Source organism: Callospermophilus lateralis, chromosome 3, assembly GCF_048772815.1.
Source record: "Callospermophilus lateralis isolate mCalLat2 chromosome 3, mCalLat2.hap1, whole genome shotgun sequence".
NCBI classification, from domain to species: Eukaryota; Metazoa; Chordata; class Mammalia; order Rodentia; family Sciuridae; genus Callospermophilus; species Callospermophilus lateralis.
The window spans coordinates 77,467,919-77,482,305 of record NC_135307.1 but is presented as its reverse complement, the minus strand read 5'-3'; the positions used below and the strand labels follow the sequence as shown (position 1 = coordinate 77,482,305).

General features: G+C 40.9%; 1 protein-coding gene across 2 annotated transcripts; it reads left to right on the top strand.

The window, feature by feature from the left end:
• The first annotated feature begins 553 nt into the window (after positions 1-553).
• On the top strand, positions 554-13,591 carry Ptger2 (prostaglandin E receptor 2). 2 transcript variants are annotated; one of them, XM_076848380.2, is made up of 2 exons: positions 554-1,603; positions 12,607-13,591. In XM_076848380.2, exons 1-2 carry the CDS (start codon positions 764-766, stop codon positions 12,850-12,852), a joined length of 1,086 nt encoding a protein of 361 aa, XP_076704495.2. In that variant the 5' UTR covers positions 554-763; the 3' UTR covers positions 12,853-13,591. The 2 variants fall into 2 exon arrangements, with proteins under 2 accessions (XP_076704495.2, XP_076704496.2); XM_076848381.2 differs by lacking the exon at positions 12,607-13,591 and adding an exon at positions 2,561-3,214.
• Positions 13,592-14,387: the final 796 nt, after the last annotated feature.

The following is a 14,387-nucleotide window of genomic DNA, read 5'->3' as shown; positions in this document are numbered from 1 at the left end:
ACATATTGGTCTTCAAGCTGTCTTTGATGTCTGTTATTTCCTGGTTCATCTCAGGGGATTGGGTCCTCCTAACTTCTCCAGTGTCTGGTGAGTGGCTTTGCTTTTCTGCCGCCCCCGCCTTCTGTGTATTTTGTTGTATTCTGTTCAGACCCCCAAAGTATCCCCGCACTCCTTCCCTGCCCTGTGCCGAAGCCAAACGCTTCCTAGCAGAGATCAGAGGGCCCGGTAGCTATGAGTTCGGGATCCCGGGTGCGAGGAATGCCGTCCCCGCTAGCGGGAAGCTCCCAGATGCTGGTAGCCCGCGAGTCCCTGCCCTGCGAAGCGCCCGGCTGGTGCTCCAACCCCAATCCCTCTCCACCCGGCGTGCGTGTCCCTGGGATTCGCAGAGTCCGAGCAAGTGTGACGTCTGGCCTCGCCGGCAGCCCGCTGGCTCTGGCACTTGCACGGCAGAATGCCACTCCTGGACCCGCCCCGCGGACGGCACGGGGCGGGGGCGGTCGCTCGTCTTCACTTGGGCTCCCCACTAGGTCAGAGGGAGTAAGGCGCTGGAGCCTCCTGGGCGACCGGATGCAGCAACTGAACCAACGCTGGGCGCACAGCGGGAGACCCGGGGCGAGGCTGCCCTTGGTGCGCGTTGAGGGCCCGAAGGGGACTCTGGATTTAGGTCCCTCCTCTTTTCCCTCTGGGTCTGGCACTCGGGTTGTCGACCCTCCTCCCAGGTACTGGTCGGGAGCGGAGGGCGCCTGCCTCCACAAATCCCATCATGGGCAACGCCTCCAATGACTCAGGGTCCGAGAACTGCGAGACTCGACAGTGGCTCCCCTCGGGCGAAAGCCCAGCCATCAGCTCCGTGATGTTCTCCGCCGGGGTGCTAGGGAACCTCGTCGCGTTGGCGCTGCTGGCGCGCCGCTGGAGGGGGGACGCGGGGCGCACCTCCGGTGGCAGAAATTCCATCTCCTTGTTCCACGTGCTGGTGACCGAATTGGTGTTCACAGACCTGCTGGGTACCTGCCTCATCAGCCCGGTGGTGCTGGCTTCATACGCACGGAACCAGACTCTGGTGGCCCTAGAGCCCGAAAGCCGAGCGTGCACCTACTTCGCCTTCTCCATGACCTTCTTCAGCCTGGCCACGATGCTCATGCTCTTCGCTATGGCTCTGGAGCGCTACTTTTCCATCGGGCACCCCTACTTCTACCAGCGCCGCTTCTCTCGCCGCGGGGGCCTGGCGGTGCTGCCAGTCATCTATGCGTTCTCTCTGCTTTTCTGCTCCCTGCCGCTGCTGGACTATGGGCAGTACGTTCAGTACTGCCCTGGGACATGGTGCTTCATCCGCCACGAACGAACAGCTTACCTGCAGCTTTACGCCACCGTGCTCCTGCTGCTCATAGTAGCGGTGCTCGCCTGCAACTTCAGTGTCATCCTCAACCTCATCCGAATGCACCGCCGAAGCAGGAGAAGTCGCTGCGTACCTTCCTCTGGCAGCTGCCGGGATCCCACGGCCCGAAAGAGAGGGGATAAGCTGTCCATGGCGGAGGAAGCGGACCATCTCATCCTCCTGTCTATTATGACTATCACCTTTGCCATCTGTTCCTTGCCTTTCACAGTAAGTCACTCAGTTTCCACAGCCCAGCTCAGTGCCAACCTTCACCTCAATCTTTCCACCGCCCTACAAACTTTTTGCAACTTGAAAAAAAAAAAAATATGTCCTAATTTGTAAAGATCGTTTTTCACCTTTACCTCATTTCCTTCCTCCCCATCTGGCATATGGACGTCCATAACCTAGTGTTTCTAAGCCAGCCCAGCCTCCACCCTAGAGTTACAAGCCCCAATTCACACCATTTTAGCTGCCACTGAAAGTGGAACCAGGTCCCTCCTGTGAAAGTTCAGAGGGTTCTTAAAGTTCAACAAACATCTAGTTTATAGGTTTCACAATTTATATATTCAAGCATAACTCTCTGTGGCCATGAAAAGTCATGACATCTCCATAATGATGTGGTGAGGAAAAGAGAACTGGCCCAGGAACTCTTTGCTAAGCTTTTGGTTTCTCCAGAGAAGGCAATTGTAAACTGTTACAGAGTATCATCTTGATACCAGCAGGAATATACACGGGTGCTCTTCATTTTATAGATCTGCACTTTATGATCACAAAGCTATATGCAGGGAGGATCCATTTCAAGGAAGGGAGACTGGGGTTGCCTGGGGAATAGAAGGGCAGGAGCCTATGTTCACTCTCAGCGGCTAAGTGCAACCCCCAGGCAGTTAGTTCTAGGATGCTCTGAATTAAAGTCATCTCAAGTGTATTGTGATAATGAAGGCTGGAATGTCAAAGCAAGTTATGTGCTCTGAAAGAGTTAGAAATTGGGAGTTTGGAAGAGAAAGACATGGACAGTGTCTGACTTGTCATGTATAAGTTCTACTTATACATATAAGTTATATATGTATAACTTATGTATATATATACATTATGTATATAATAAGTTATATACTTATACATATACATATAAGTTCTACTGCCTTTCTCTGTCATTGATTCCAGTTTCCTTCATCTTCTCATCCTCAGCAGTTGAAAAGGACACAGGGTTCTAAAAGCCCACAGATGATCCCCACCCGCAGTGAACTTCATTTCTCAGCTATGTTCTCTTTGCCCTGGTCCCTACTGTCCTCACATTTGTACCTACCAATCCTGTGAGGGCAGAAGCTGGTCTGAATGGGTAAGTTACCCTTAGGGAGAAATGAGGAGGAGTTTGTCAAAGGTACCCTCTTAAATAATGTGGGACCATGTGGAGGTGACATCTCCCATTCCGCCTTGAGCAGAGAGTGTGTTATAGAAATGTTGCAATGTAGAAACCAACATGGCTTACACTCTTGTTCTGTTTTACTGAAGGAGGTTTCAATTATGTTAGGGGTTAATTGGCTTTTGGGAATTAGATCTAAGATGCAGAACACTATCAATGAAAGAAAGCACTTGAAGTTCCACCAAACAACAGAATTCAAGTTGGAGGACATAAACCATTCCTGAATGGGGGAGTGACTGTCTTAGGTTGGTGGGAATTAAGATGTCAGTTCTTAAATTGTTATCTATCATTTATGAGTGGATTTATAAAAATATCCTCCACCTCTGGTTACTTCAATAGCCCAGGAAAGGGCTCAAGTGTGAAAAAGGACTGTTAATTTCCCTTTTATTTAGAAGAGGCAAACAGGAAGAAAAAGGTCTCCCCCTTCTACCATGACTGTTCTACTGCATAAACTGTATTTTTAAAAATAAAGAGTGATTTTCAACAGGTTCCCCTATTTTCATATACATTTTGTCATTCATCATGAGGACTCCAGTCATTGCCATGTTATCAACAGATGGTTATATGTATATATAGTCACCTGTTGATAAATAAATATATCTGTTGATATATTTTTTTCATTTCACCTCCTTTATTTACTATCAGGCATGGAGCAGTCCTAGTGCTTCCAAAAGGAAGGGATTTAGAGTCAGATGGGATGGAGAGTGGGAGGTTTGCCTTGAAGCTGTGTTTTTATTTAGATTGCTGTTGAGGGGTTGGGGGAGGCCAGATGAAGATTTTGAGGTAGCTTTAGTTCCACCAAACCACCCTGTAGAATTGAAGCTAACTTCAAAATATTGTCTAGGTTTTCTTCTGCATATATTCATGGCAAAAGTTCTCAAAGAGGAGAAAATCCTAGCATGAACATAATCAGAAAGCTGACCAAACTGACTCCTGGCCTTGGGAGTACCACATCACAGTCAGATGAACTGTAGGTAATCCAAGAGGCACAAAACAGAAAATTGAAATCTCAAAGTCATCTCTGATTAAGAACATCTACATTGATCATTGACTAATTTTATTTTTTCAATAAAGTTTTGGCCATAACTGTTAGTATTCTTTCCCTTCATATATTTTTCACTATATACCACTTCAAACTTTATGAAGTGGGCTGGGGATTTAGCTCAGCGGCAGAGTACTTGCCTAGCATGCATGAGGCACTGGGTTAGGTCCTCAGCACCACATAAAAATAAACAAACAAAATAAAGGCATTCTACCCACTTATAACACAAAAAAAAAATTAAAAAAGCTTTATGAAGTGCTGCACTATTCTGATTTAAGTTATATCTTGTGGGTCAATCTGATAAATTCAAACTCATGACTACTGTTTGGTTCATATATTCTGACATTTCAAATACTTGGCATGTGTCCCAGAAGGTGCTCCCCCATCCCCAAGCAGTGTGGTTCTACTGGTCCCACACTAAGATATTGGTCAGAAATGGCCTATACCAATCTCCTACCCAAGGTAGGAACCATTTGCCCACATGGTAACTGGGAGCTCAATAAAATAAGGCAGGGGCTCATGATTGCCTTCAGAAAGTCTCCTATTTCTCCAACAGAGTACACACAGCTTAATAGAAATACAAATTGCACCACATATGGAATTTTAGATTTTTTTCTATAAGCCACAACTCAAAAAGTAAAAAAGAAACAGATAAAACTAATTTCAATTATTTTATTTAACCCAATATGTCCAGAATATTACCAATTAAAAAAGCTATCAATGTAGAAACATTTATTGAAATATTCCAACTAATTTCTTCCTTGTATCCCAGAAACACCAGAAAACCATCCTATCTCTGCCCATCCCTTCCCCAGGATAACAAGAAATACTTTCTTTGTCCCTCAAAAGTATATCAGACAACTAGTCAGCAAGGAGGAGAGTTCACAACTGTGCCAATAGGACACCAGTCCATCCCACAGTACGCTAAGCAGTAGAGGAAAATGGAGGACTTAGAAACCTGGAACAACTAATGTAACCATTGTCCCAGGGTATGGGAGAGAGACCTGGCTTCCTCCAAGGATGCCAGTCAAGGGTCTTCAAATTTTAGTAAGTGAAACTCTCAAAATGGGGGATAAAATAACAGGCACCCTAAAATAACTTCAAGTTCAACCTCATGTATTATTATTATCAACACAAAGGAGACAGGTTTTTGAGCACTGTATCAACCCATCATCTTTACAACAACCTATAAAGGAGATAATATTATGATTTCTGTTGTTCAGATGAGGCCAATAGCTTCAGGTAGGTCCTACAGCTAGTGAGTGATTGAGGTGTGATTGAAAGGCAGTTAAAACACCAAAACCATGCACTTAACTGTAATACTACCAAAGAGAAAATACTCATTCCAGGGGTGACATGAGAAGATTAATCCAAAATTTCACAAGAGAACTGTGAATTCATTAAAGATATTTTTCCTTTTGATTCTAGCTTGATAGTTTTAAAAATAAAATGTCAGTTCAAGGAGCTAAGCTGGGTCTCAAGTGTGTGGTTTTCTTTTTCTCCTCTGGAGACTTATTAAATAAAAGCTTGAGACTGAGATTTTAGGAGATTGGCTAATGTAAATGCTGGTCTAAATTAAGAAATAATCAGATAACCCCTCACATAAAATCTTCCACATAAAACTTTTTTTTTTTAGTGATTAAAAAAAAAACAACATGTGGTGTTTGGGAAATGACATTATTTTGGCTGTCCAATATGAAATCATGCATGAGACCAACAACATATTCCAAACTGTTTATCTGCTAAAGGAGTACTGTATAAATTAATAAATTCCTCCTTATGTTAATCAGCTGTTGTCATCATTTCACAGTGATAAATAGAACTTTTTTTTCTTCCTGAAATGGAACAGAACACAGAGAACATAGGAGACCTCCATTTTTGTTTCAAATACTGTTTGTGTCTAAATTTCCAAACCATATCAAGCTACTTTCTCACCATGTTACTGATCGTGGGTAGCTTCTAGTCATTTTAAACTGTTTTTCACATGCCATTGGGATAAAGTGCTTATATATTTTATTCAGTTCTGAAATTTCAAGAACAAACCGTTGACTCATTCTAAAAATGTCTTCATCTTTACAAATTCTTTAGGGTTATAATTTCTAGGTAAATCTGATTAGTGGAAATTTGATCATTGAAGTACAAAAAAAATTCAAGTAAATAATACTAGAGTTTCCTGTTCATTCCTGGTATTCTTTATGTGCAGTGTAACATGAATGAGGGTTTAAAAGCTGATGTAAAATTGGCTGATTACATACATGCAAAATATAATAATTTGGGTAGGGATTAAAGAGAAATCCAGAAATCTCTGTGCATAATTATAATGAATTTTTGGCTGATGGTATTTCAGTAAACGTCCATGAACAACTGGAAGGCCCTTTACCATTCAGGCATCATTAACCACGTGTTTGGGGATTGTTGAGACAGTTTTAATATACATTACCTTTTAAGAGAAAATACCTCTAGACGAGTGTTTTCACTGGACATCTTTTCCTTTGCCATTTGGTACTACGTAATGGGGAATATAAATGGACACAGAATTATATGGTTTTTAAAATTTAGACATCAAGAACCATTATCCTTTTCCCAAAAGAGAATTTGTATCTTATGCCTACACTCTTGGTCAAGTGCATCCTCATTGCTGTTTCTGATGGTTTAGGCCAGGTCCTTGGCTTAAATAAAAACAGCTTTTTGAGATGTATATTTCTTGCTTGGCATGCTAAGAGCCCATCACATTATTAAGTTTAACAAGAAAAAAAGAATAGAGATGGTGAGACATTCTGTTTCAGAAACACAGCTTCCACCAAGAGGCAAGTTAATCTACAACTTAGTCTGCTTGCTTGACTTCTTCTGTCTTGTTTTGAAGTTTCTGACCACCACTCCCCATTCAGGTCTTGAGCTCAGATCTGATGTACTTCAATTTACATCATCATGGTATGCCCAGCTGTATTTTTATGACAGTATTTTGCTGCCTAGAATTGCCCCTAACTGAAAATAAATTAAAGTACCCTAAATAGGGATATATGCTGTGATGGGAAGGGCCAAGGAGGGAAAGTACATTTCTGGAAGGCTGAAACTTCCTCTATACCACTAGGGTTCTTGACTTTCTGCTTCACAGATAGCACATGAATCTTTCTGAGATCTTTTGCAAAATTTATCCAATTCCTTGGTAGGTAGTTCATAGTGACCATCATTTTCTCAAAGGGTTAAGAGTCACCATCCTGGAAGAGTTAGGCCCAGAGCTTTTAACCTTAGCACCCTCTCCTCTTCTCAGTTCTGAGAAGCACAAGACAAAGGACACACTCATCCTGGAGCCAAATCTATGGTCCAGCAAGGTGCAGTGGTGTAAACCTGTAATCTTAGTGGCTCAGGAGACTGAGGCAGGAGGATTACAAGTCCAAAGCCATCCTCAGCAACTTAGGGAGGCACTGAACAACTCAGTGAGACCCTGTCTCTAGATAAAATATATTTTTTTAAATGGCTGGGGATGTAGGTCAGTGGTTAAGCACCCCTGGGTTTCAATCCCTGGCACAAAAATAAATAAATGGTCCAGTTTTTCCTTATGACAGGAAACAAATTTAGTCTCCCTCTACCAGAAAGCATCTGTGATTTGAGGGAAACGGTTTCTTTATTAAAGCATGGCATACCTGGAAAATAATTCCTCCCCAAAGTTTTTTAAAATAATTAAATATGCAAAGCCTATTGCCAAGACACCCTAATTTCTTTCAGAAGCCAGGTAAACATAACAAGGGATGCCTGTAAATTAGCCATGGGATGAGTAATGCCCAGAGAATGCCGAACAGCTACAGAGAAAGAGGCAGCTTTTCAGTCTATAAACGGGAGCAGTGTTATCCAGAGACTTATAATTCTGTCAGTCATTTGTGAATTTCAAGTGAAACTTCACAGAAAAGGCTTTTTACATAGATGGCAGCACAGTGTGTAGTGGCTACAAGTGTCTCACTGCTTCCTGGAATGTGATCTTAGGCAAAGTGACTGATCTTCTGAACCTTGATTTCCTCCTTTCTAAAATGAGAATAATAAAACTGGGCATGGTGGTGCACACCTAGAATCCCAGCTATTCAGGAAACTGAGGCAGGAGGATTACAAGTTCCAGACCAATCTCAGCAGTTTAGGGAGACTCTGTCTCAAAATAAGATTAAAAGTGGGGGCTGAGGACGTAACTCTGTTATAGAGTGCTCACTTAGCATGCACAAGGCCCTGGGCTCAATCTCTAGCACTACTAAATAAATAAATAAGAAATAATAATACTTTGTAGGTTTGTGAAAATGTTATACAGAGTAAGATTTACAAATTGCTTAGCCCCATGCCAAGCCCACAGCAGATGTTTAATAAATGTTAGCTGTTATGTCCAGAGGATTCCATATCCAAAGCAAAATCAGATTGTGTATTAGTGATTGGGAACTGAATTCTGGAGCCTTGGTCAATTGTTGGCTTGACCAGGTCTAAGAGGATGTGGTTTTTTTTTTTTTTTTTTTTTTTTTTTGGTTTTGGTTTTTCTTTTCTTTCTTTCTTTCTTTTTTTTTTTTTTTTTTTTTTTGGTTGGTTTTGCAGTGCTGGAACTTGAGCCCAGAGCCTTGTACAAGGTCTTTTGTTTTTAAGTGTGATTAATGAATAATTTGAAAACATTTCAGATTTTAGGTAAGGTTCTAAAGTTGTAGTTCTCATACTTGTCTGCACATTAGAATCACCTGGTGTGTGGGGTGGGGTAGGATAGAATGGCTTTTAAAAATTCCTTGACCACTGGGCACATGCCTATAATCCCAGCAACTGGGGAGGCTGAGCCAGGAGGATTGCAAGTTCAAGACCAACCTCAGCAACTTAGTGAGCCCCTGCTCAAAATTTTTTAAAAAGTCCAGGGACATAGCTCAGCAGTAAATCACCCTTAGGGTCAATCCCCAGTACCAAAAAAAAACACAAAAAACAAAAAAACAGCCATGACCCATGTCTTAGTGTAGCCTAAGTAAATCCAAGTCTCCGAGGGAGAGAATAAGGTGTTGGAAAACTCCCCAGATGATTTCAGTGATCAGCTAAATAAAATCATCATTTGTTCTGAAATTCTGAACTTACTTTGTAGATACATTAATAATAGGAAAGTAGTTTAAACAGTCCCTGGTCAGTGCCAAGCTGAAGTTTTCCATGGGAGGCTGCTTCAAGACAACACTAAAATAGCACTAATTCTCATCTGTGCCACTTGTGTCACAAGCTCTATATTCTTTGCAAATCCCTATAGAGAGGGTCTACCTTAAGGAATTAAAACTCATTTGACTCATTGAGATCAGTACTTGTTTTTTATTTTTGTTTTTTCTCACTAAAAATATTTTGGCAGTATATGCAAAAATAGCAATAATTACAATAATTCCCCCAGTCTCTGCATCTGAATTCCAGAGTATCACTGACATATTATTCATTAATTGCCTTATGTTCTATGAGTCAGAATTTTGTTGAAAACCCAGGGTCAGCTAGAGGGAGAGGGAGATGTGCAGCTATTATTTAAGGGGCTCAGAGTTTCAGTTTTGAGACAGATAGTGGCAATGGTTGCTGTTCAATGTTCTTTTAAGTTAGGGACAGTCAAGTGAGTTTACAAGAGAGACACAGAGCTAGTTGTGGTGGTACACACCTATAATCCTAGCAATTCGGGATGCTCGGACAGAAGGGTTGTAAGTTTGAGGTCAGCCTCAGTGTGTAGTGGCTACATTACTCTCATTAACTTAGAGAGACCTTATCTCAAAATAAAAAATAAAAAGAGCTGGGGATGTAACTCAGTGGTTAAGTGTCCCTGGGTTAGCTCCAAAGAAAGAAATGGAGAGAGAAAGGGAAAGAGGGAGAAAGAGAGAGAAGAAGAGAGACACAGGAGAGGTTCAGGAAAACAAGGCATGGGATTCCATGCAGGGCCATGTAGAAAAGCACCAGCATCTGTTAGGAGGCGGGCAGGAGAGCGGGGAGAGGCACTGCCTTTATTGGAGTTTCCACAGGAAGATCATGACAAGGTGGAGAGTTTAGAAACTGCTAGCTGAAATACTTTCAGCAGGCAGTAAGCTATAAGGGGAAATCCCTGGCTGCAGGGTCCCTGACCCTGGGATGATTAACATGGAGGAATATTGCCTTCTGGGCTTATGGGGCTGATAAAGGAGATGTGTTTCTGGATTGGTTACTACTGTTATATCAAAGACATGCTTTCTGCTGAGCTTTTTGCTGTCTCTAAGAAATAGCCATCCCAAGGACAGATAGCCTCACTCCAGACAAAGAGATTTTTCAGCTATCAAAACATAACATACAGAAAATTTAAAATATAATTGATAACTGTTACACAACAATGTGAATGTACGTAAGGCCACTGAATTGTACACTTGAAAATAGATACAGTGGCACATTTTGTGTTGTGTATGTTTTATCACGATTTTACAAAAAAGTAAAAAGGTCCAAGATGCACAAGATCAGTGTGGTAAACCCTAGGCAAAAAAAAAAAAGATAAGAACCAAAGTAGGGGGAAATGGGGAGGCAGAAGACAAAAGCATACATCAAGACATCAAGGATCCCTGAAGCATGTTTTATTCCCAAGTGTTAAAGAAGGAATTGTCTTCTACCAAATATCAGCCCCCTCCTGAAATGCATATTTTAAGCAATTCTGAAAATTACCAGGCATAGAGGATGAAAAGGAAAGGAAACAGTACAGAATTGCTTCATCCTCTAAAACGCTTTTTCACTTCTCATTACTTCGTCATGCTGTCAAAGGATCAGGAACTGTGGTGTAGGTTACTCTCCACTGAAAACCTGACTCATCTTCATGGGTGAAGCTGAGACACCAGAATGCTGAGCCCTGTCTACACTGCTTGTTGTGGCTAGCCAACCCATGTTCTCTGGCTAAACTAGATCACAAACTCAGCTACGAATTTTTCTTACAAACAAGTGTTCAGTTATTTATGCACATCCATGTGCCAGACTTATGTACACCATTATTCTGAATTTCTAACCTCCAAATTCACCTCTTTAACACACCATACTGTTTATTTAACATCCAAAGTAGTTTCACTGACAAGAAAATGTGTGCTTCATTGCATATTCCTATCTAACTTTCCTCTTTTCTCAGTGATCTGGGAAACCCACCATCAATTCTTCTTTTTTCCTTACTCATCTGCCAACTCTTTCTCCATTCCCTATGCCAAGATTCTCTGGCATAAACACCTCTGGCTGCCAAACCTTCCTGCTATTGTCCTTATGTAAGCAACCCGAAGATGACTACTCTTCTCTCTGCCTGCAATTTGCTTTGTCTAGTTCCCAGATGCCTGCAGAGTAAGTACCAGGAAAAGGGAAATGAACTATTCCTTCTTTTGGAGGAGTGTTGGGGAGAGAAGGGTTTGTCTCCCTATGTCACAGGTTAGCATTGGTCAAAGAGTCCCTGGTGCATTATAAAGAACTAATGTCAAATGACTAGGTATGAGTCACCTTTTTTTTTCCCTTCCGCCAGCTGGATGGAGGTGCTTGGTCTCTATCAATCACATATAGTTCCATTCCTTTTGATCTGACCAACAAATTGTGTTGCTCCGTAAGACGAGAGCAGGGATACAAATTTGAAAACTCTGATCCCTGTGACATGTGTCCCCCACCCCAGGGTTTAGAACATTGTTCTGAAGGCATTTGTTCTAATACAGGCCTGGCTCTAGCAAAGCAAGCACTGCACTGGCAGCAAGAGAGCTAAAATTTGTGCCCTTACTAGGCCACTAAGCAACCTTGAGTACTTGGGCAAGTCACCCAACTTTTCTGACCTCAGTGTCCTTGTTGGTAAAATGGACATTGTAGAGCATTTACTATGTGGGCAGTGCTGTAGTAGCTAATACATATTGCTTCTTATCATTGTCCCAGCAACCCTGCAAAGTAGGTGTTATTATCATTATCATCTGTTTTTGAGATGTAGAAACTGAGGCACAAAGGCAAGTTTCCTTCCTGTGGTGCCAAAACTACCTGTGATGCTAACCTAGGCTGTCAGTGGCCAGAACCAGACTCAAGCTGATGGTGCTCTGCCGCTTGCTCTCTCCCTGAATTGTGATCATTAAATCAGATGGAGCATTTGAAATTAAGTGTAACGTGATACGATTAGCATTTCTGAAGTTTGTTTCCTCATCTATTAAGAGGAGATAATATTTAAGCTTCAGAGCTTTTGTAAAGAATAAAGGAATTGGGCTGGGGATGTGGCTCAAGCGGTAGCGCGCGCGCTGGCCTGGTATGCGTGCAGCCCGGGTTCCATCCTCAGCACCACATACAAACAATGATGTTGTGTCCGCCGACAACTAAAAAATAAATATTAAAAAAAAATTCTCTCTCTTTCTCTCTCTCTCTCTCTCTCTTAAAAAAAAGAATAAAGAAATAAAGCAGGTTTAGTACTCAGTACAATTCATAATGCATATATTTAAATGGTAACTACTAATATTATCATTATTATTGATATTAAAAGATTCTGTTCTAAGTGCCCAGAAATGTTAATCCATTTCCAGTAGCAAAACCAGAAGGTCACCCCTGATCTCAGTGTTAATTATAATCTGCAGAAAATATGCTATCATTGAGTTGTAGAGAGGAGAAAGTATATTCATTATGTTACAATATACATATGAAAGAAGGATAAGATTTTGCCACCTGTCTCCTTCACCAACACCACCATGCACAAGACACAGTTGCATCTCAAGGAATAGCACAGACTCGGCCCATTCACAGCTATAGTATAAAACTAACATCACTTCCCTACTTTGCTTCTTACAGATTTTTGCATATATGAATGAAACCTCTTCCAGAAAGAAAAAGTGGGACCTGCAAGCTCTCAGATTTTTAGCAATCAATCCAATAATTGACCCTTGGGTCTTCGCCATCCTTAGGCCTCCTGTTCTGAGACTAATGCGTTCAGTCCTCTGTTGTCGGATTCCATTAAGAACACAAGATGCAACACAAACTTCCTGTTCTACACAGTCAAATGCCAGTAAACAGGCTGAACTCTGTGGACAGTCATGAAGATGTGCTTCATTATTTAGCATCTGGAAGATCCTTTTGAAATGGTTCCTTGGGGAAATGTAAAAAGTCAGTGTATAAACAAAATTAAACTTCCCTAATAACAGAATAAACAAACATTTAAGCAGCAGTTGGAGCTACAGAGTGCTGACAAGGCACTTCACAGAAGGTGTCAGAAGGTTCCATAAAACCTACCCTCCGTGAGCATGTTGCATGGCCTTTGGAGGGACATCCAGCTGTGCTTAAGATCCAGTTGCCTCTTGATTTAAGCTTTCCTGTTGAAAGACAAAGCATGTGGTTTTGTAATTTGTTTAAAACCCTACATAGCCACAGTCTATTTCAATCTCCTTTGCGACGACTGTTATAAACACACAGCATTCAGTCAGACCAAATGAAATTTCGCATGTATTCTCCAGGAAGTCAATATGTGGAAGCAACCAAAACTGACAAGCTGCTATCTTGTGATTGCTTAAGAGATCTGGTATTTGGACAATGAAGTTGAAAGCCATTGGCACCTTTTGTCATTCTCTGTGTGGGTGGGAGAGTATTCTCTGGTCACTACAATATTACTCTTAAAGGAGTGGATTTAATTAACGTGTCCGTTTGATTCACCTGTGTTTTAGGAGCTATGTGTTCAATTGTCAGGGTATTTATTTCACAATATCAATTGTGCTAATGTTAATTAAGGAGACGTTTAAGAATTTCTTTTCAACAAGAAATAATAAAAAGGTTAAGATGTTGATTCTGACTAATGTTCTTTATCATGTTTCCAAGGGAGAACATATATGGCTATAGTTGAAGCCAAATAATAGGATTAAAAATTGAAAAATTTAGTACATTTTTCAGATATACTGGAATTCTTTTGATGTTGAGATTGAGGCCATGACTAACATACTTTATAAGATGCTTGTTTTAGCAAAATTCATCTGTCTGTATTTTTATTTAGGGAACATAGTTTGACTCACACTATATAAGAAATCATGTAACAGTGAGTCATATCTTAATATATTTCTAAATGTTTGGCATGGTGTAAACTAGACATCAAAATATTTCAGTGAATATGCACAGTTTAATCATAGTCACTGTGTAAAGTCATCTGAAATGTTACCAAAATAAACTATAAAACAAAAATTTGAAAATGAAATAGTATCTGATGAACTTCCCAAATAACATTTTACAATTAATGCAGACACAGTATCTTAAGTGAGATGAAAGTGCGAAAAAAAATTAGATTTAATTCAGCACAATTTAAAAGTGGGATTCATTGTAAATTGGAGTTCAAGATTTAGAGTAGAGTACTTGGTATTCAAAGTTTCTCCTTCAGTTTTCAGTCTTCCAGCATGATCTTTAAAATAGCAGAAGCATGGGCTGTGGTTGCAGCTCAGTGGTAAAACGCTTGCCTAACATGTGTGAGGCACTGGGTTTGATTCTCAGCAGTGCATATAAGTAAATGAATATAATAAATGTCCATCAACAACTAAAAATATATATAAATAATTTTTAAAAAATAAAATAAAATAGCAGAAGTACCTTAAATT

Excerpts from the sequence above, each read along its gene's own strand:
- Ptger2 (XM_076848380.2), top strand. The coding sequence starts at position 764 with ATGGGCAACGCCTCCAATGACTCAGGGTCCGAGAACTGCGAGACTCGA. Across the intron at positions 1,604-12,606 it reads TCTGTTCCTTGCCTTTCACA|ATTTTTGCATATATGAATGA; the intron begins GTAAGTCACTCA and ends TGCTTCTTACAG.